We start from the raw sequence: 21,156 nt of genomic DNA, 5'->3' as shown, positions 1-21,156 counted from the left end.
TCTGTACGTAACGCACCCCTGAACCCTGCACTCTGTACATAGCACACCCCTGAACCCTGCACGATGTACGTAACGCACCCCTGAACGCTGCACTCTGTACATAACGCACTCCTGAACCTTGCACTCTGTACGTAACACACCCCTGAACTCTGCACTCTGTACGTAACACACCCCTGCACTCTGTACGTAACACACCCCTGAACTCTGCACTCTGTACGTAACACACCCCTGAACTCTGCACTCTGTACGTAACACACCCCTGAACTCTGCACTCTGTACGTAACACACCCCTGAACTCTGCACTCTGTACATAGCACACCCCTGAACGATGAACACTGTACGTAACGCACCCCGGAAAGGCTGCACTCTGTACATAATGCACTCCTGAACCCTGCACTCTGTACATAACACACCCCTGAACTCTGCACTCTGTACATAGCACACCCCTGAACCCTGCACGCTGTACGTAACGCACCCCTGAACGCTGCACTCTGTACATAACGCACTCCTGAACCCTGCACTCTGTACGTGACACACCCCTGAACTCTGTACGCAACACACCCCTGAACTCTGCACTCTGTACATAACGCACTCTTGAACTCTGCTCTCTGTAGGTAGCGCACCCCTGAACCCTGCACTCTGTACGTAGCGCACCACTGAACTCTGCACTCTGTTCGTAATGCACCCCTGAACTCTGTACATAACGTACTCCTGAACCCTGCACTCTGTACGCAACGCGCCCCTGAACTCTGCACTCTGTCTGTACCTAACGCTCCCCTGAACCCTGCACTCGTAGTGCACACCAGATACAGCTGACCCTTTGAGGGCAACCATACTGCTGATGCGGCCCACAATGAAATTGAGTTTGACACCCCTGCTCTAGAACTTTATAATCTAAAATCTGATGCTACACTTCCATAATATGTGGAGCACCTTTTTTATGCACCTCTTTAAAATGTCTTTCAAAGTGATCAAACATGGTGGATACAATTGTCTTCACCGGTTTCTTGGAATAATCTCAGGAAATTTCTGATTAAAAGGAAGATAAATCTGTTGTCAATGTGACTAAAGTTCATCTCACTCAGAAAGAAGGAAGTGAAACGCATGTGTGATTTCCAGTAGCGGGGGCTGTTATTGTTCTGGGATCCTTGGAACATTTAACTGCCCAGAAGATGTAGCGTGTCGACAACTTTCCCATTAATGGCTTTTTGAAACATTTTTCTTTCCTTTCTTCTTTAAAGAGCCAGAAGATGAGGGGGTTTCATTCAGCTTTCTTTTCTTCCTTGGTGTCAATTCTTTATTTAAAGGGCTGCTTAGCATTCTTGGGGTACCTATATCCAAATCTGAGTCATCACTGGACATGAATTCTTGCAGTTGTTTTACTCGAAGCTGGTTGCTGATTTCATTCATCTTCGCTTGAACACTTTTCATCGTATTTTCCAGCGCTCTGCTCTGCTCATTGGATATCTCCTGATTGGATATAATGGATTTTTGTAACTCTAGAAAGTTGGTTTTTAGCACACGGCTCATTCTTTTTTGCAGCTTTAGGCTTTCAGATACACTCTGTCGTAGTATGCTGAGGATCTCATTTGTTTGCCGTTGTTGGGCAATAAGCTGATCTAACTTACTGTCCCAGTTTGGTAATTGCTGTTGAGGAGACTCGGTGGATGTGGGCTCTATGATTTCTTTTGATGTTTCAGCTGCCTGGTACTTGGATGGTTTTGATACATCAGCAGATGAGTTTATGTTCTCTTTTAAAGTTTTTTTTTTCTGGCGCTCAACTGTCTGTTTTGATATATCAGCAGATGAATGTATGCCTGTTTTTAAAGGTTTTGTTTTATGGTGCTCAAATGATTGCTTTGATAAAGTGTCAGGTGAGTGTATTGCCTCCGTTAATGGTTTTGTGTGATGGTGATCATCAGCAGCAGATGAGTGTGGAATGCACATATCCTCAGGGCTATCCACTGTCAAGTTCTCTGATGATATTTCTTCGTTTTGATTGACAATAAAATCATCTTCTGAATCGGGCATCTCACCTGGAAAATACCGGTAAAAAGGAGTTTTAGCTTAGTATTAAGACGGTGTCAACAAAAAGTTTTGTTAAAGCGGAACTAGGGTTGTCCCGATACCACTTTTTTAGGACTGAGTACAAGTACCGATACTTTTTTTTATGTACTCGCCGATACCGAATACCTATACTTTTTTTAAATGTGTCCCTAAATGCAGCCATGTCCCCCCACATATGCAGCTATGTCCCCCCACATATGCAGCCATGTCCCCCCACATATTCCAGCCATACCCCCCACATATTCCAGCCATGTCCCCCACACATTCCAGCCATGTCCCCCCACATATTCCAGCCATGTCCCCCACATATTCCAGCCATGTCCCCCACATATTCCAGCCATGTCCCCAACATAATGCAGCCATGTCCCCCACATATTCCAGCCATGTCCCCCACATATTCCAGCCATGTCCCCCACATAATGCAGCCATGTCCCCCACATAATGCAGCCATGTCCCCCACATAATGCAGCCATGTCCCCCACATATTGCAGCCATGTCCCCCACATATTACAGCCATGTCCCCCACATATTACAGCCATGTCCCCCACATAATGCAGCCATGTCCCCCACATAATGCAGCCATGTCCCCCACATAATGCAGCCATGTCCCCCACATAATGCAGCCATGTCCCCCACATAATGCAGCCATGTCCTACATACCTTGATGATGCCGCACGTGCCGTGTTAATCAGCGTGCGGGGAACATTATAGCTTTCGTTTGAATAGCTGTATCCCCGCCGCGTATAGACACTCCCCCTTGCTCGGGATTGGACAGATCATCCGTCCAATCCCGCGCAAGGGGGAGTGTCTATACGCGGCGGGGATACAGCTATTCAAACGAAGCTGTAATGTTCCCCGCACGCTGATTAACGGCGGCGGCGGCTTTGCGGTTTGCGGCGACAGGTTTGCGGCGGGGGGGGAACAAGTATTCTATTTTCAGTACGAGTACTCCCGCAAATACTCGGTATCGGTCCCGATACCGATACTGTTATCGGTATCGGGACAACCCTAAGCGGAACTTCACCCTCCACCCTGCCCCCCCAACTTTTTTTTTCTCTAAACCTTACCCTACCTGGTGGTGAGGTCTGCTAACTTTTGATACTCACCAACCCAGCGGATCCAGCACTATCCAGCTATGAGCCTTTTCTCTTCTGCCAGCACTGGATCCTGTAGAGAAAGGGAGTTAGTGTATTGGCGTATACGGCACACTTTTTTCCCCTTAAAATCAGGGGAAAATCGTGGGTGTGCGATATACGCCGATACTGTTGCAGTGGTGTTTGGTTTTTTGAATTAGGCGCCGAGCGCCGCAGCCTAGAGCCGAGCCCGAGTGTACTGCACACTCGGCTACACTCGGCTCCGCCCAAGAGAAGCTGAGAGGAGCCGAACAAACAGGAAATCCGGCTCCTCTCGGCTCGGCGCCTAATTCAAAAACTAACACCGCCGCAACCCCGGGCAACGTGCGGATGGAGGACTGGACGGACCCCGCAGACGGACACCTGGACGAACCCCACGAGGAAGCCGCAGACTGACACCTGTACGGACGCCGCGAGGAAGCCGCAGACGGATGCCACGAGGAAGGCTGGACGGACCCCGCGCACGGCCGCAAACGGACCAAAACTGTAAGTAATTCTTTTTTTTTTTTCCAGGAATTTCCCTTTTAGATTAGGGGTGCGCGCTATACGCCGGTGCGCGCTATAGGCAGATAAATACGGTACCACTCCAGGTGGATACGCTTATGCAATCAGTGTCTTCTCAGGAAATCAAGGTTGCCAGCAATGCACAAGGCAAGTAGTAGAAATGATGAATGGACAGCCGCACTTTAAAAAACTTGATGGTTATCTTTATAGTAAAAAAATATAAAAATTGGCACTACAAATCACCGAAACAATGGGGATTTGCAGCCTACGTGTTTCACACTATTGGTTAGTGCTTAATCATGGCCCCTGATTAAGCACAAACCAATAGTGTGAAACGCGTAGGCTGTAAATCCCCATTGTTGCTGTGATTTGTAGTGCCAATTTTTATTTATTTTTAAGGTTTTTGGAGTGTGGCTGTCCATTCATCATTTCTACTACTACTAGCACTGGATCCTGTGCCGCCTTGTTTCCCTGTGACGTCATCTCCTCCCGATGATGTGTGGACAAGCCCACCCCTTCTCCTATCCTCAATGAAAGCCTATGCCTCAAAGGGTATGTGACATACATATCCCGTGTGGCACGGCGTGCATTTTATTTGCCTGAGACAGAGGCAAGGATTTTGTATTAAAAAAAATCCCTATTCCTGCAGGGGGGGGGGGGGGGGGTGGAGAGGTGGAATGATCTCATTTAAAGACAGAAGATATGCCTGGGCTTTAAAGCTTGAAATTAAGAACTGTACTGCAGGCTGTATGATAGAAATAAGTAAAACAGGAAACATTAGACGTATGAGTGCATCCAGCATTGCTGCAGAGGTTGAAGTGGTGGGGGGGGGGGGGGGTCAGCCTGTCAGTGCTCAGACCATACGCTGCACACTGCATCAAATTGGTCTGCATGGCTGTCATCCCTAAAGGAAGCCTCTTCTAAAGATGGTGCACAAGAAAGCCTGCAAACTGTAGAAATGTTACTGGCAGTGAAGGGGTTAACCACTAGGGGTGCTAGGAAGGGGTTAAGTGTGTCCTAGGAAGTGATTCTAACTGTTAGGGGGCGTGGCTACATGTGACATGTCACTGATCGCTGCTCCCGATGAGAGGAAGCAGACGATCAGTCACAGTGTCACTAGGTAGAACTGCAGCTCTGTGATCCGATCGCGGAACACTGGTCATGGGAATTTCAACATGACAGAAATATACGTTACTTTGCCCAGCTGTGCCATTCTGCCGACGTATATGTATAGGAGTCGGTCGTTAACCGGTTAAATTGGTTAATAAAAGGTATCGCCTAAACTCCAAAACCTGCTGCATGCATCGATAGTTAATACAGTACAATATTCTACTTTCCTTGTCCTATATGCGTGAACGACCTAGTTGGGTCTTTTTATCCCATACAGCAGGGGTACCCAACCTTTTGAAGGGCGAGGGCCACTGGAGCGACTTGGTAACCGGTCACGGGCCGCAATGAATGGAGTGGGCAGGTGATAGGCCCATGTCCACTCTTCCCAGATGGAAGGGGACAGATCCCCCCTTCTGTTTTTTTTTTTTTGTGGATCGAATTAGAGGTAGGTGTTTGTAAACGACCACAAGTTTGTTTACATCTGTGGCTCAATAGAGGTGAATGAAGGGTCGAATTGGGTCAGACTGGTCGCGTCAAAGGAGCCTAAGGCTGCTTTCACACTGATGCGCTGCGATATACCACACTGAGGGCGCAACGAAGTGCATCTGTGGCTTTCCTGCGGTTAGCTACACTTTGCCATAGAGATCTATTACATCCTGCAGGTGTGGTGCACTTTCTGAAGTGTACCAACCCACGGGTAATAACAGAAGTCTATGGCTCAGTGCAAGTAACCCGCAGGTGTTCTGCGCTGCACCTGCAAATCAGTATGAAAGCAGTCCAGTAACCACTGCAGAACAGATATGTCCATATATACTGGGCTAGATTCAGATAGGTGAGCAGATCTTTAGATCCGCGTAACCTATTTGATTTACGTTACGCCGCCGCAAGTTTTTCAGGCAAGTGCTTTATTCACAAAGCACTTGCCTGTAAAGTTGCGGCGGCGTATCGTAAATCCACCCGGCGGAATTCAAATTCGGCGGGTAGGGGGCGTGTATCATTTAAATGATGCGCGTCCCCGCGCCGAACGAACTGCGCACGCGCCGGCCGCGACTAAATCCCAGTGCGCATGCTCCAAATGACGTTGGCAACTCGTCATGCTTTCGTTGTGAACGTAAATTACGTCCAGCCATATTCGCGAACGACTTATGCAAACGACGTAAAAAATTCAAAACTCGGCGCGGGAACGACGGCCATACTTAACATAGGATACGCCGCACATACCCCTCATATAGCAGGGGTAACTATACGCCGGAAAAAGCCGATCGCAAACGACGTAAAAAAAAAGCGCCGGGTGGTTGTTCGTTTCTGAATCGGCATAACTCCTCATTTGCATATTCCTCACGTATACAAACGGAAGCGCCACCTAGCGGCCAGCGTGAGATTGCAGCCTAAGATCCGACGGTGTAAGTCACTTACACCTGTCGGATCTTAGGGATATCTATGCGTAACCTCTATGAATTAGGCGCATAGATACGACGGCCGGACTCAGAGATACGATGGCGTATCAGGAGATACGCCGGCGTATCTCTTCTCTAAATCTAGCCCAGTGATTTTAGTAATAAACTTACCTTTAACCGCTTGAGGACCACCTCACGACGATATACGTCGACAAAATGGCACGGCTGGGCACAAGGACGTACATGTACATCCCCTTTAAGATCCCAGCCGTGGGTCGCAAGCGGGAACAGCAGACCCGATCGCGATCGGGTCACAGAGAGCAAGAAAGGGCATAGGTAAGTGTAAACAAACCTCTCCCCGTGCTTCCTAGTGAGCCTGTCACTGATCATCTGTTCTCTGTCTTAGGGCACATTTAACCCCTACAGCGCCCCCTCCTGGTTAACCCCTTCACTGCCAGTGTAATTTTTTACAGTAACCAGTGCATTTATAGCACTGTTTGCTGTAAAAATGACAATGGTCCCAAAATAGTGTCAAAAGTGTCGCAGTCACGATAAAAATCGCTGATCACCCCCATTACTAGAAAAAAAAAAATTATTAATAAAAATGCAATAAAACTATAACCTATATGGTAGACGCTATAAATTTTGCGCAAACCAATCAATAAACGATTATTGCTTTTTTTTTTTTTTTTTTTTTTACCAAAAATATGTAGAAGAATACGTATCGGCCTAAACTATTTTTTTGGGGATATTTATTGTAACAAAAAGTAAAAAATATTATTTATTTTTTTCAAAATTGTCGCTCTATTTTTGTTTATAGCGCAAAAAATAAAAACCGCAGAGGTGATCAAATACCATCAAAAGAAAGCTCTATTTGTGGGAAAAAAAGGACGCCAATTTTGTTTGGGAGCCACGTCGAGCGGCCACGCAATTGTCAGTTAAAGCGACGCAGTGCCGAATCGCAAAAAGGGGCCAGGTCCTTTACCTGTATAATGGTCCCGGGCTTAAGTGGTTAATAACAGTCTTCCATTCAGGCATCGCCAGCTGTTGCTGTCCCAGGCAGAGTGCATTTGGTATCACGACACCTATGACAGGAGTTGGCGCTATACATGAAGCTTATATCAACCCGCTATTCCAGAGCAAGAGGTCACGGGCCACATCAGAGGGCTCCGTGGACCACTGGTTGGGCACCCCTGCCATACAGTTTATATGACATTCTTTCTATAATTTTTTATTTAGTACATAATAGGAGTTCAATTTGTAATAACAAAGTACAATTACCTTCATCCAGGAGAGAGTTGTTAAGGAGCTGTGTGGCGCTGGTGCCTTCTTTGTCCCATTTGAAAAATTTTGCAACTGTCATTTGTCTTCTGTGCAACCTTTCTTCCATAGATATGTTATCAGTCGATGACTTTGTCATATTAATAGTTTTCTTAATTTTTCTTTTGTAATCATCCCATTTCTTTTTGCATTCTGGAAGTGTTCGCTGAATATTACCTTGCACATTAACTCTTCTTACCACTTCATCCCAGATTGCAGCTTTTCCTGCAGCATTGGCTGCTTTCCGTCCAAACAACTGCTCTATGTGTTCCAAGATTGCATCTACCAGAGCATGGATTTCCTGGTCAGTAAACCTCTCCTTCCTCTTCTTAGGGGTCTGTATGGATAACACCCCAGTGTTTGCACCATGAGACATTCTTTGGCCTTGAATTCCAGAGGTGACAGACTTGTCTTCTGCTTAAAGGATACAAAATATCTTTAATATATGGTAAAGGAGAAAAATGCGCTAGACTAATACAAAGATAGGCAGCAGCTTATTGTGGGATATACACATACACAGATAGGCAAAAAGAAGAAAACTGCGCAAAATGAAATTGTTAAATAGGTAAAGCGGAGGTTCACCCAAAAAACAAGTACCCGTGTTTCTCCGAAAATAAGCCCGGGTCTTATATTAATTTTGGCAACAAAAGACACAGTAGGGCTTATTTTCGGGGTAGGTCTTACCATATAATGTGCTGTCTTCTCTCCCCCTCTCCCTCCCTGCTTGACAGGAATCCCCAGTGTGAACCAAGTTAAAATGCTTGTAAAATCCTATAATCCACTCTATTACAGTATTATATAATGTACAATGTGTGTTTCTGTAATATAATTGTGCCAAATACCTTCATTATAGCGCTGCTCTGCTTTTCTGTGACCCGCTGGAGCTCTCTTCCCCGCGATTATATTACAGAAACACAAACATTGTACATTATATAATATTGTAATAGAGTGGATTATAGGATTTTACAAGCATTTTAAACTAGGGCTTATTTTCGGGGTAGGGCTTACTTTCGGGGAAACACGGTATATAACATTACATTTTTTTTGGGGGGGGTGTACATACGGAATTATCTGTATTTTCCTCCCGGCTTCCGGGTACTCGCTCCCGCGGGACTGGGCGTTCCTGTGCAGTGCCGCAATGTCATCTGGGCGGCACTGCACAGGAACGACCAGTCCCGCGGAAGCGAGTACCCGGAAGCCGTGAGGAAAATACCGATAATACCGTATGTACCCCCCCCCCCCCCAAAAAAAACACCGGCATACTGTACATGTTTGAGGTATACTGAATGTAATGTTAGATACTTGTTTTTTTGGGTGAACCTCCGCTTTAAATAATTAAATTAAATCCTCCGTCCATATGGAAAAAACAGTCCTCAATAGATGACATAGGTAGGAAATGATTCCAAGCTATTAGCCCATAGGTATTATATAAACCAATCTGCAATTGTTAAATTGTGTAGAAAGTTAAGCAATCTAAAGGTCCTTATACAGAACCAAATAATCCTTAGAATGACACCACAGTGACTCCACACGAGGGAAAAAGTGCCCAACACCGTACCATAAATCCGCTTACCAGATGGCAAGCACAAAGGGCGTCTGGCTGTAACCCAGCCACAGCCTTTAGCTTGCAATGATGAGCTGATTCAAACAACAAGTGGACTGGATGGATGGCTAGATTCCCCTCTACGTCTCTTAAAGTTCATGCCCGAGATGTAATCATACGTTCAAAAAGGAAAAGAAGCGAACCATACCATGATACCGTCACAAAATTTAATATATAAAAAAGTAGTACACTTAGTAGATAAAAATTTGCGTATAAAAATGCCGGCCGGCAAACAATAGGAGCCCTTCCTCCATTACAACGATTTGGTGACATCAATACGTGCCCTTCCAGACGCGTTTTGTCACAATCTGACCTTTTCAATGGGGATTGTACCCAGGTGCAGAAATCGAGTTATGGAATACCGGCCATAGGGCGGAAGTCAAATTTACGAGTTAGGTCCTGCAGGTGGGGTTATGGGCGGAGCATACCCAGTAGTAGGCTGACATGGAGCACGTCAGGAAAGGAAAACTTCAGTAAGTATTTGATATTACATTTTCTGTTTTCATAATCAATTTAGGCCAATATGTATTCTACTGCATATGTTTGGTAAAAAAAAATCCCAATAAGCGTATATTGATTGGTTTGCGCAAAAGGTATAGCGTCTACAAAATATGGGATAATTTTGTTTATTTTTACTAGTTATGGTGGCGATCAGCAACTTATAGTGGGACTGCGGTATTGCGGTGGACATTCTGACACTAACTGACACTTTTTGAGGACCAGTGACACTAATGATTTCAATGGGGTTTGGGCTCAGCATTCAAATTTCCTTGAAATCCGGTGAACCCCTGCCGAACTGAAGCCAGGGCAGTTCAGCTCATCACTAATGGAGGGAAAACTTTAATGAAAGAATGTAAAAAAGATCTCTGTGTTGTTCATTATTAACTGTTTTTCTAAAGTAGCCCCATTTCACCTTTAGACATTAAAGGCAGGGCGTCCTTTACGAATAGATAAGATTAGCCTTTTGCTAAAAATAAACTCTAATCATTATATGTGAAGGCAGATACGGCATGACGTAAGTGTGACTAGAAACCGATACTTCTTTTCATAACTGACCTATACAATTGTTGAAGTTGCAGTGTTGACCTAAATGGACACCCCTCCCATGCTAATCGCTGAGAAAAAAGAAATCTAATGTCCTTTTTTATATATATATATATATATATATATATATATATATATATATATATATATATATATATATATATGAGGTAAGTTCATCATTGGTTGTCCACATCACTTCCTGCATGACATTGATTCTTCCTATTGGCTGTTCATCACTGGAGTTCACTCAGGATCCAGAAAAAAATCTTGGGCCAGATCCACGTAGCGCATCGTAATTTTAGGCAGGCGTAGCGTATCGTAGTAACGCTACGCCGCCGCAAATTTGAGAGGCAAGTGCTGTATTCACAAAGCACTTGCCTCTAAAGTTACGGTGGCGTATCGTAAATCTGCCGGCGTAAGGGCGCGGAATTCAAATGATAAAGATGTGGCCGTGTTTTATGTTAATTTTACTTGACCCCACGTAAATGACGTATTTTTTTAACGGCGCATGCGCCGTCCGTGGGGGTATCCCAGTGCGCATGCTCCAAATGAACCCGCAGCAAGCCAATGCTTTCGACGTGAACGTAATTCTACGCAAAGCCCTATTCGCGAACGTTTTACGCAAACGACGGAAAATTCGACGCTGGCCCGATGTCCATACTTAACATTGCGTACGCCTTATATAGCAGGGGTAACTATACGCCGAAAAAAGCCTTACGGAAACGACGTAAAAAATGCACCGGCCGGAAGTACGTTTGTGGATCGCCGTATCTAGCTCATTTGCATATTCTCTACGCGGAAATCGACGGAAGCGCCACCTAGCGGCCAGCGGAAATTTGCACCTTAGATCTGACGGCGTACTAAGACATACGCCAGTCGGATCTAGCCCAGCTTCAGGCGTATCTTGTTTTGTGGATACAAAACAAAGATACGCCGGAGCAACCTAGAAGTTACGTGGCGTATCAATAGATACGCCAGCGTAACTTCTTTGTGGATCTGGCCCCTTCAGTTTTGCTTACATGTAAGAAGGTAAACAAACATCCAACACTCAAAATGGTCACCGGGGTACCTCCGGCGTCTGACGATTCCTGATGCATTTCTTCTGTAGACTTTGTCAAAGCAATATGCACCCCAAATTCCCTTGGCAAAGTCTACAGACAAAACACATCAGAAAGTGATGTGAGGCGCCTGAACAGGAAGTACCCAGGTGGTCATTTTGAGTGTTGGATCATATTGGTGGTAAATAAAGCTGTTTTTATGGGATTTTCACCACTATGAGCCTTTGTTGTCGGAATTTCCGACAATTGTTTTATAGCATGCTCTCAAATTGTCTGACAACAAATGTGTTCTGTCGGATTATGCGATCATGTGTACACATGTCCGTTGGTATAAAATCCAAAGTACAAACACGCATGCTCCGAACCAATGCTAACCATAGCACAACATTAGCAGAAGTTGCCCAAAGGGTGGCGCTAAAGAGCTGAAAAACCACATTGTTTCGTGTATGTTGGCTGGAAAATTCTGTCCTCTGTATGCATACCAAGTTCACGGCCAACGCCCTTCGCACAAAATTCCACAAATTTGTCCAATGGAAATCCAAACGTGTGTACGAGGCTTTCGATTACCGTACCCTGTGCCTTAAGGATTCATTTTGGTGAAATTGTTTATGACTATTTGTAAGCCACAAAAAAACTCTGTATTGACTCTAACGGTAAAACTAGAAAGAGACATTACCTGTGTCCTTGCCAGGTGTTAAAGGGAAAAAATCTGTAATTTTCATAAGCCCGTCAAAGATTCATCAACCGATTCCTTGAAATAAAAAAAATGTAAGTGATCAGTAAACTTTGATCTCTTCTCAGTTTTCTATAAGCAAAAGCACAATTACCCTTAGTCTATTAAGTTTATGTCACTGGTTTACATATTATACCTATGTAATTCTTTTTTTTTTTTTTTTTACATGGTTTAAGACCTTTCATATATTAGCGCTGCACTTTTCCACGTTTTTGTCACATTTTGCAATTGATCTACTGTTGTGCCGGCTGCTATATTTGTGTTTTGTTTTTTAGACAGTATGGGCTAGATTCAGAAAGACTTACGACGGGCGTATCAGTAGATACGCCGTCGTAAGTCCGAATCCGCGCCGTCATATCTTTAAGCGTATGCTCAAATTGAGATACGCTTAAATGTTGCTAAGATACGACCGGCGTAAGTCTCCTACGCCGTCGTATCTTAGGGTGCATATTTACGCTGGCCGCTAGGTGGCGCTTTCGTTGATTTCCACGTAGAATATGCAAATGAGCTAGATACGCCGATTCAGAAACGTACGTGCACCCGGCGAATTTTTTTACGCCGTTTACGTAAGGCTTTTTCCAGCGTAAAGTTACCCCTGCTATATGAGGTGTAGCCAATGTTAAGTATGGACGTCGGGACAGCGTAGAATTTTACGTCGTTTGCGTAAGTCGTTCGCGAATAGGGCTTTGCGTAAGTTACGTGCACGTCTAAAGCATTGACTATTTGCGACGTGATTAGGAGCATGCGCACTGGAATACGTTCACGGACGGCGCATGCGCCGTTCGTTAGAAACGTCATTTACGCGGGGTCATATGCTTTATTTACATAAAACACGCCCACCTCTTCACAATTTGAATTAGGCGCGCTTACGCCGGCACATTTACGCTACGCCGCCGTAACTTCGGGGCGCAAATTCTTTCAGAATACGGGACTCGCCTCTCAAAGTTACGGCGGCATAGCGTATATGAGATACGCTACGCCCGCCTAAAGATAGGCGATTCTTACTGAATCTAGCCCTATATGTGTATTTATAGTTAACCATGTTAAATGGACTGTAGTGCGTTTCTGCAAACTTCAAAATGCACTAAAAAACGCATACGTGTGAACGTAGGGAAACAAGGCTTCCTATGGGTCACGTTCACGTCTGTGCATCTTATGGAAAGGGCCATGATTTTTTTTTCTGGTTCCATAGACTTCAATGGATGAAAAATGTGTATTGAAAAACACAAAATGCACTTGGAATATGCAAGCTGCAACCTGCATAGGTGTTTTATTTCACCTGGAGACCCTGTCAGTAACACACCTCCTGTCTATAGGGTGTCTATATTGTAGAGTAGTAAAGACACCTTTGTACAGCAGCATTGTCAGTGTGGGGAGAGTCTAGTGTTTGACAAGTAGATTCATACGACCTTGAACTGAAGCTAAACTCTAAACTCCACTACACACGCTCAGTTTACTCGGCAAGAACCAGCAAGAATACTGCTGGCAGAGCTTTCTTGCTGAGTATACTGAGCTAGCTGGATTCACGTAGGGCGACGTATGTTTCAGCCGGCGTAGCGTATCGTATTTACGCTACGCCGCTGTAAGTCAGAGAGGCAAGTGCTGTATTCACAAAGCACTTGCCTGCTAAGTTACGGCGGCGTAGCGTAAATGGGCCGGCGGAAGCGCGCCTAATTCAAATTGTGAAGAGGTGGGCGTGTTTTATGTAAATAAACCATGCGCCGTTCGTGGACATATCCCAGTGTGCATTGCTCCAAAGTACGCCGCAAGGACTTATTGGTTTCGACGTGAACGTAAATTACGTCCAGACCCATTCACGGACGACTTGCGCAAACAACGTAAAATTTTCAAAATTCGACGCGGGAACGACGTCCATACTTAACATTGACTAGGCCAGCTTTTTGTTGGACTAACTTTACGCCTAAAAACGCCTTACGTAAACGGCGTATCTTTACTGCGATGGGCAAGCGTACGTTCGTGAATAGGCGTATCTCGCTGATTTACGCATTCTAGGCGTAAATCAGCGTTCACACCCCTAGCGGCCGGCGGAACTAGACAGCTAAGATACGACGGCGCAGGCTGTCGTATCTTAGCTACATTTAAGTGTAACTCAATTTGAGAATACACTTAAATGTACGACGGCGCAGATTCAGAGTTACGACGGCGTATCTACTGAATCTGAATCTGGCTAAGCGTGTGTACGAGGCTTTCAGGTTTCTCGTCAAGAAAACTGCCCAGAATCTAGACGAGAAAAATAGAGAACATGTTCTCTATTTTCTCGTTGTGAGATTCTCGGCAGTGTTTTCCTGGCGAGAAACCCGAGAGTGTGTATACTGACCTGTCGCCGTGGAAACTCGCGCATGCTCGAAATGACTTTGACACATGCGTGGTAGCTTCCTAGGCATAGGTAGGGTATAGCAAGATGGCGGAGACGGCATCGAATGTGATGAGCGCATGCTCGTTGTAGTTGATGACGTCACCGCGTTTGCTATATTCAAAAGAGTGTCTGTACACTCGGGCGGCAAGAGATTCTTGCCAAGAATCTCGTCAGGAAAAAAACGTTGACGGCTACAGCGCGGACCTGAAATTCCAAGTGGACGTCAATTGACGTCCGCCCCTTTGCTCGTTCCCCGCGCGCGCGCTCCCGAGCGCGCAGCGGGGAAACTCTGTGTTGGCCGTGTCCCTTGGACACAGCCAATCACAGATCGCGGTGAACGGCCAATCAGAGTGGTCGTTTGCTATGCGATCTGTGCGGCCAATGAGAGATGATCTCAAATGTAAACATTTGAGATCATCTCTCATTGCCGGCTCACACAGAGACAGCGGTGCTGTCTCTGGAGAGGAGACCGATCTGTGTCTCTTGTACATAGGGACACAGATCGGTCACCTCCCCCCCAACCAACAGTTAGAACACTATATAGGGAACATATTTAACCCCTTCCTCACCCCCTAGTGTTAACCCCTTCAATGCCAGTCACATTTATACAGTAATTAGTGCATATTTATAGCACTGATCGCAGTAAAAATGTGTCCGATGTGTCCGCCATAATGTCGCCGTCCCAATAAAAATTGCAGATCGCCGCCATTACTAGTAAAAAAATAAAAAAAAAACAATTCTGTCCCCTATTTTGTAGGCGCTATAACTTTTGCGCAAACCAGTCGCTTATTGCGATTTTTTTTTTTTTTTTTTTTAACAAAAATATGTAGAATACGTATCGGCCTAAACTGAAATTTTTTTTTTTTTAAATTGGGCTATTTATTATAGCAACAAGTAAAAAATATTGTATTTTTTTTCAAAATTGTCGCTCTTTTTTGTTTATAGCGCAAAAATTGAAAACCGAACAGGCGATCAAATACCACTGAAAGAAAGCTCTACTTGTGGGGAAAAAAGGATGTCAATTTTGTTTGGAAGCCACGTCGCACGACCGCGCAATTGTCAGTTAAGGCGACGCAGTGCCGGAAGCTGAAATTTCACCTGGGCAGGAGGGGGGTATATGTGCCCAGTAAGCAAGTGGTTAAAGGCACCCAATTAAAAAATTGCACCCTAAGATACGACAGCTAGGTTTAAGTGTATCTCTCAGTTTGAGCATACACTTAAACTTACGACGGGCTTAGATTCCGAGTTACGTCGGCGTAACTCTTTGTGAATCCAGCCCACAGTTTTTTTTTTTCATGAAAGTGTATTTTTCCCCCAAAAAATGCGTTTGAAAAAACGCTGCGCAAATACTGTATAACCTACATATGCAATCAGCGGACCTCCAGCTGTTGCAGAACTTCAAGTCCCATGAGGCATAGCAAGACTCTGACAGGCACAAGAATGACACCCAGAGGCAGAGGCATGATGGGAGTTGTAGTTTTGCAACAGCTGGAGGTCCGCTAATTGCATATTCCTGCAAGTGTATTACATAAAATATTGCAATATATATATATATATATATATATATATATATATATATATATATATATATATATATATATAATGTTTGGGGGTTCTAAGTAATTTTCTAGTAAAAAATACGGATTTTAACTTGTAAGCAACAAATGTCAGAAAACGGCTTAGGCAGGAAGGGGTTAAAGGAAGTGGAAAAAGAACAGACTTATTGGCAGGATCACCGGATGAAAAAAAAAAACCCTAATGCAGCCATCACATCTAATAATTAGTGAAAGGCAATTTCATTTTGGATTTCATTTGTAGATCGGTAACAGAGTCTCTAACACTGAGTAGATAGTAGAGTATCATACAAACTATATATAACTTTTCTGTAACGGCCGGGTGACCGCCATGAACCACAGCCTGTTCTACACACATAGAAATCTTCACTTGGTTGAACATCTACATTGGAATACAGTTGAGCTACTTCTTTAAAAAGAAAAACCTATAGTAAAAAAAAAAAAAAAACCTGACAATTTTTATCATGAATTTGCATATGTAACAGAAATGCCCCTTACCCATGAAATGTATGGTGTGAGCGTTGTATAAGATCTGCTGGTTGCCTTCGTATATGAGATCTGGGAATACTCTGCACGGTTACTTTCACTTTCCCAATAGTGAGTCATGCAGCTAAAGTCTCCACCCTGAAAGGACAGTCCCTTCCCACGCAAACTCTCTACTCCATAGTCCTTGTCATGGGACAGAAAGAATGTTTCTTATAATGTCATCATGATCTCTACACACGTCGCCTGCTGGGGAAAAAAATGAATCCCTCTCCCTATGAAGTGTACACTTACCAGACCTTGGCAAGTAAAGAGCCTGGATGGATGGTCTCAGCAATCCTCCTCGTAGGCTGTTAGTAACGCTGCTGGATGATTATGGGTTTAGGCTGGGTTCACACTACGATTTTCCCGTCCGTCAGCCGCATACTATTTCAGTATTGAAAACGTACGGGCCCGGACGGGAAAACGCATACATAGACAATGCATTGCAAATCGTATGCACTCAGATGCATCCGGGTGCGTACGATTTGCTGGCAAAACGTTTTTTAACAGTACGCAAAACCGTGTTCAACCGCGGTTTTGCGGCTGTTTTTGAAACCGTATGGCAAACGCATACGTTTTTTTTTAACATTGGCCCTGGTTCACACTGGGTACGATTTGGAACGATTTGAGATGCGATTTGACATGTCAAATCGAATCTCAAATCGGCGGCAATTGTCGGCAATGGCACTGTCCTAATCAGTGCGACGCCGCATCTGCGATTTCAAAAAGTAGTTCCTGTACTACTTTTTGCGATTTCGGGTCGCGATTTACATTAAATTGCGGCCGAAATCGCGGCAAATCGCGGCAAAATCGCGGCATTTTACCGCGATTTTGAATTCGCAGCAGTGTGAACCTAGGCTCCAAGTCAATGGAAAACGCACATATGTGCGGTTCCATACGTTTACGTCCGTTTCAGCCGCATACGTTTTTTCATATAAATCGTATGCGGCTGACGGACGGGAAAATCGTAGTGTGAACCCAGCCTTAGGTGTGTCAGGACATCGGGGAATTGTTGGCTCGTCCCGCTGATTGATCCACCACTCGATCGTCCTCACTCAGAGATCCCAAAGATGATACTGTGGTCTCATAAAAACAGATATCAGCACCATAGCGTAATTCCAAAAAGTGATTTATTGATAAAAAAACATAAACGTTTAAAAGTGATTTTAATTTTTTTTTATCAATAAATCACAAGGCGGCACATTTATAGGGACGTACCTGTACGCTCATTTGCCTGCCTGTGCCATTCTGCTCATGTATATGTGTGTGCGGCGGTCGGCAAGTGGTTAAAATATGTTTATTTATCATAACACTTTCTGAGACAAAATAACAAGTAAATTATTTTATTTATTGGTCATAGATATCCTAGAATGTAATATTATGTATTAAATGATCAAAAGCATTTTTGGTCACATATGATAAATATGTATATATAAATATATAGGCCCAGATTTACAAAGCACTTATGCCGACGTATCTCGAGATACGCCGCGTAAGTGCAAATATGCGCCGTCGTATCTATGCGCCATTCTCACAAACCGAAATACACCTAAAAATAGGCTTCATTCGACCGACGTAACTTGCCTACGCCGGCGCATATTTACGCTGGATGCAAGTGGCGCTCCCATTGATTTCCTATTCAAATATGGAAATGAGGAAGATACGTCGATTCACGAATGTACTTGCGCCCGGCGCATAATATACGCGGTTTGCGTAAGTCGTACGTCCGGCGTAAAGTTATTCCCCATATAGGAGGCGCAACCCATGCAAAGGTATGGACCAGGGAACACAAACCGTTGTATCTTATGTCGTTTGCGTTGTACGTGAATTTGACTAGTTGTAGGTTATGTTCACGTCGTAGGCAGTGATCCGTCGTATCTTAGGGAGTAGTTCCGACGTGATTCTGAGCATGCGCAGTGGGATGCGTCCACGGGACGGCGCATGCGCCATTCGTTATTCGTATCTTAATGGCGCTCGGCCCATCATTTGCATGGGGTCACGCCTCATTTGCATGGCTCACGCCCACTTCCACTTACGACGACTTACGCATAGGAAACCCAGCGCAGATTTGGCAGCACTGGCTTTGTGAATCCAGTGCTTGCCTCTCTGCGCTACGTCGGCGTAGCGTATATGAGATATGCTACAGCGGCATAAATATGCGCCGATGTATGTGAATCCGGGCCATACTATATTGTCAAAATTATTGGGACGCCTGCCTTTACACTCACATGAACTTTAATGGCATCCCAGTCTTAGTCCATAGGGTTCAATATTGAGTTGGCCCCCCCTTTGCAGCTATAACAGCTTCAGCTCTTCTGGGAAGGCTGTCCACAAGGTTTAGGAGTGTGTCTATGGGAATGTTTGACCATTCTTCCAGGAGTGGATTAGTGAGGTCAGGTACTGATGTTGGACATGAAGGCCTGGCTTGCAGTCTTCATTCCAAAGGTCTTCTATCCGGTTGAGTTCGCAGGCCAGTCAAGTTCCTCCACCCCAAACTCGCTCATCCATGTCTTTATGGACCTTGCTTTGTGCACTGATTGAAATCATTTGGTGGATTATGGTGCAGGGTTGTTTTTCAGGGGTTTGGTTTGGCCAAGTGAAGGAAACACTTAAGGCATCAACAAGCCAAGACATGTTGGTCAATTTCATGTTCCCAGCTTTGTAGTAAAAGTTTAGGGATGGCCCCTTTCTTGTTCCAAGTTGGCTGCTCACCAGTGCACAAAGCGAGGTCCATAAAGACATGGATGAGCGAGTTTGGGGTTGAGGAACTTGACTGGCCTGCACAGAGTCTTGACCTCAACCAGATAGGGATGAATTAGAGCGAAGACAGGCCTTCTCGTCCACATTAGTGCCTGACCTCACAAATGAGCTTCTCAAAGAATGGTCAAACATTCCCATAGACACACTCCTAAGCCTCATGGACAGCCTTCCCAGAAGAGATGAAGCTGTTAAAGCTACGGGTGGGGGGAACTCACTTTGAACCCAGCAGACTAAAGGCCCATACACACGGTCTGACTTTCTCTTTCGTTCATGGACGGACACAGCCTTAATCTTGACGAAGTGGGTATTAGCCTTCCTTTAGGAGTGACTAGGCAGAAAGTGTTAACAACTTCAAAGCTGAACAGCCCCGGCCAGGGGGTGGTCCTACTGGCTATATCCCCTCAACCTGCACTAAGCAGCTCAGTTTTTTTCTGCCTAGTTAAGGAGAAGACATGGCTCCCTTCGGGCCCATAGGCCTGGAGGTTTTTTATCCCAGATGGAAATTTCATAATTTTTTTTTTGTTCCTGTGATCTTCGATCAACTGCCGACTGGGCGACAGGCTGGATCCCAGACCCTTGTAGTCCCCCCAGTTTCGGCCATCGAGCGTTTGCCGACCATAGTTACGCACTGGGTCGTCCACGTCGCTCTACTGGTGGCCGGTGAGCTATACGCTCCAGGGATTGCATAGGACCGGTCTACAGGGCCAAGTCGCAGTAGCCTGGCCGACTGTCACCTCCGTCACCATGCAGAAGATGGTCTGTCTGGGATGCTTCCAGCACAATCTTCAGGAAGGGTAAGTATAATCCTCTGCTTCGGCAGGAAGACAGAGCTGGGCTGTGAGTAAAGGGTTCTATCCATCCCTTCTCCCCTCCCTTCCTTCCTTCCTCCCTAGACTCTCTGAGCTAGCTGCTGGGGCGGTGGGTTCTCCTGGGGAGGGTGTCACCTGGGGAGAACTGTGCATATACGTCCGCTAAAGCATTATTATAAGCTGCTTAAAAAGATTTTGCTTACCTGTGTGTCCTGCTCCATGCCGTCGGCGACCATTTTTGCTGTGATCCATGCTGTATTGCTCTATCTGCACTGACGGCCATGTTCTTGTGGCCATGCTTTAATCGGCTTCTATCTTCTGCTTGGCGGCCATCTTTGCTGTGATCCAGGTGGTGTTTGACTATTCATGCTCGGCGGCCATGTTTTTTGTGATTTTTGCTGTTTACTTTCTACTGCACTGGCGGCCATGTTCTTGTGGCCGCGCTGTAATTGGCCTCTATCTTCTGCTTGGCAGCCATCTTTGCTGTGATCCAGGTGGTGTTTGACTATTCTTGCTCGGCGGCCATGTTTTTGTTCTGCTTCTAGCGGCCGCTTGGTGGCCTTTGTCCTGGACTCCTGGCTCTATCTACACCCAGTGGTCATGCGCTTGTGTACTGTGGCATTGGTTGGTCTCGATAGACCGTTTGGCGGCCTGTTTTTCCGTGAGATCCATGCACTGGCTATTGTCGGCGGCCATGTTTTTGTGCCCTCACTGTGTGGGCTTCTAGCTGCCGCTCGGCGGCCATGTTTTTGTGGCCTGCGATCGTTATTGGCCTCTAGTGGGCACTCGGCAGCTATTTTGCCATCTATCAGACAGCAGCACTTAAAAGGCACAGACTGAAAGACACACGCTGCTCAAGGGTCAGACTGCATATCTGACAAGGAAGCAGCTCTACTAAGTGGCGGACGGCAGCATACTATTGTTCCAGGGTGGTGAGTCCTCTGAGTGGGAACCTCTCGTCTCTGCTGCAGCTAGGAGGGTGGGTTACTGTGCCTTGCCTTGAAGTCCTTGTGTCAGGTGTGTGGGTCACCCTGGCGTCAGAAGCTAGTTAGTGGCACCATGGAGTCAGTACCGGCTAATCTATGCCTTCCCTCCTCTAAAGCTCCTTCCTCATCTGCTTTGCAGAGTGGAGACAGAGGGGA

General features: G+C 45.4%; 1 protein-coding gene across 1 annotated transcript; it reads right to left on the bottom strand.

Annotated features, from left to right (window-relative positions):
* Nucleotides 1-740: 740 nt before the first annotated feature.
* On the bottom strand, nt 741-16,507 carry LOC120915489 (myb-related transcription factor, partner of profilin-like). The gene is made up of 4 exons (XM_040326044.1): nt 16,419-16,507; nt 11,913-11,987; nt 7,493-7,945; nt 741-2,036 (listed from the first exon to the last, which is right to left on the bottom strand). Exons 2-4 carry the CDS (start codon nt 11,956-11,958, stop codon nt 1,198-1,200), a joined length of 1,338 nt encoding a protein of 445 aa, XP_040181978.1. The 5' UTR covers nt 11,959-11,987; nt 16,419-16,507; the 3' UTR covers nt 741-1,197.
* Nucleotides 16,508-21,156: the final 4,649 nt, after the last annotated feature.

The sequence above is a fragment of the Rana temporaria genome, chromosome 10 (assembly GCF_905171775.1).
Source record: "Rana temporaria chromosome 10, aRanTem1.1, whole genome shotgun sequence".
Lineage (NCBI taxonomy): Eukaryota > Metazoa > Chordata > Amphibia > Anura > Ranidae > Rana > Rana temporaria.
The sequence above is the reverse complement of the archived record's forward strand: the minus strand, read 5'-3'. Positions and strand labels throughout refer to the sequence as shown.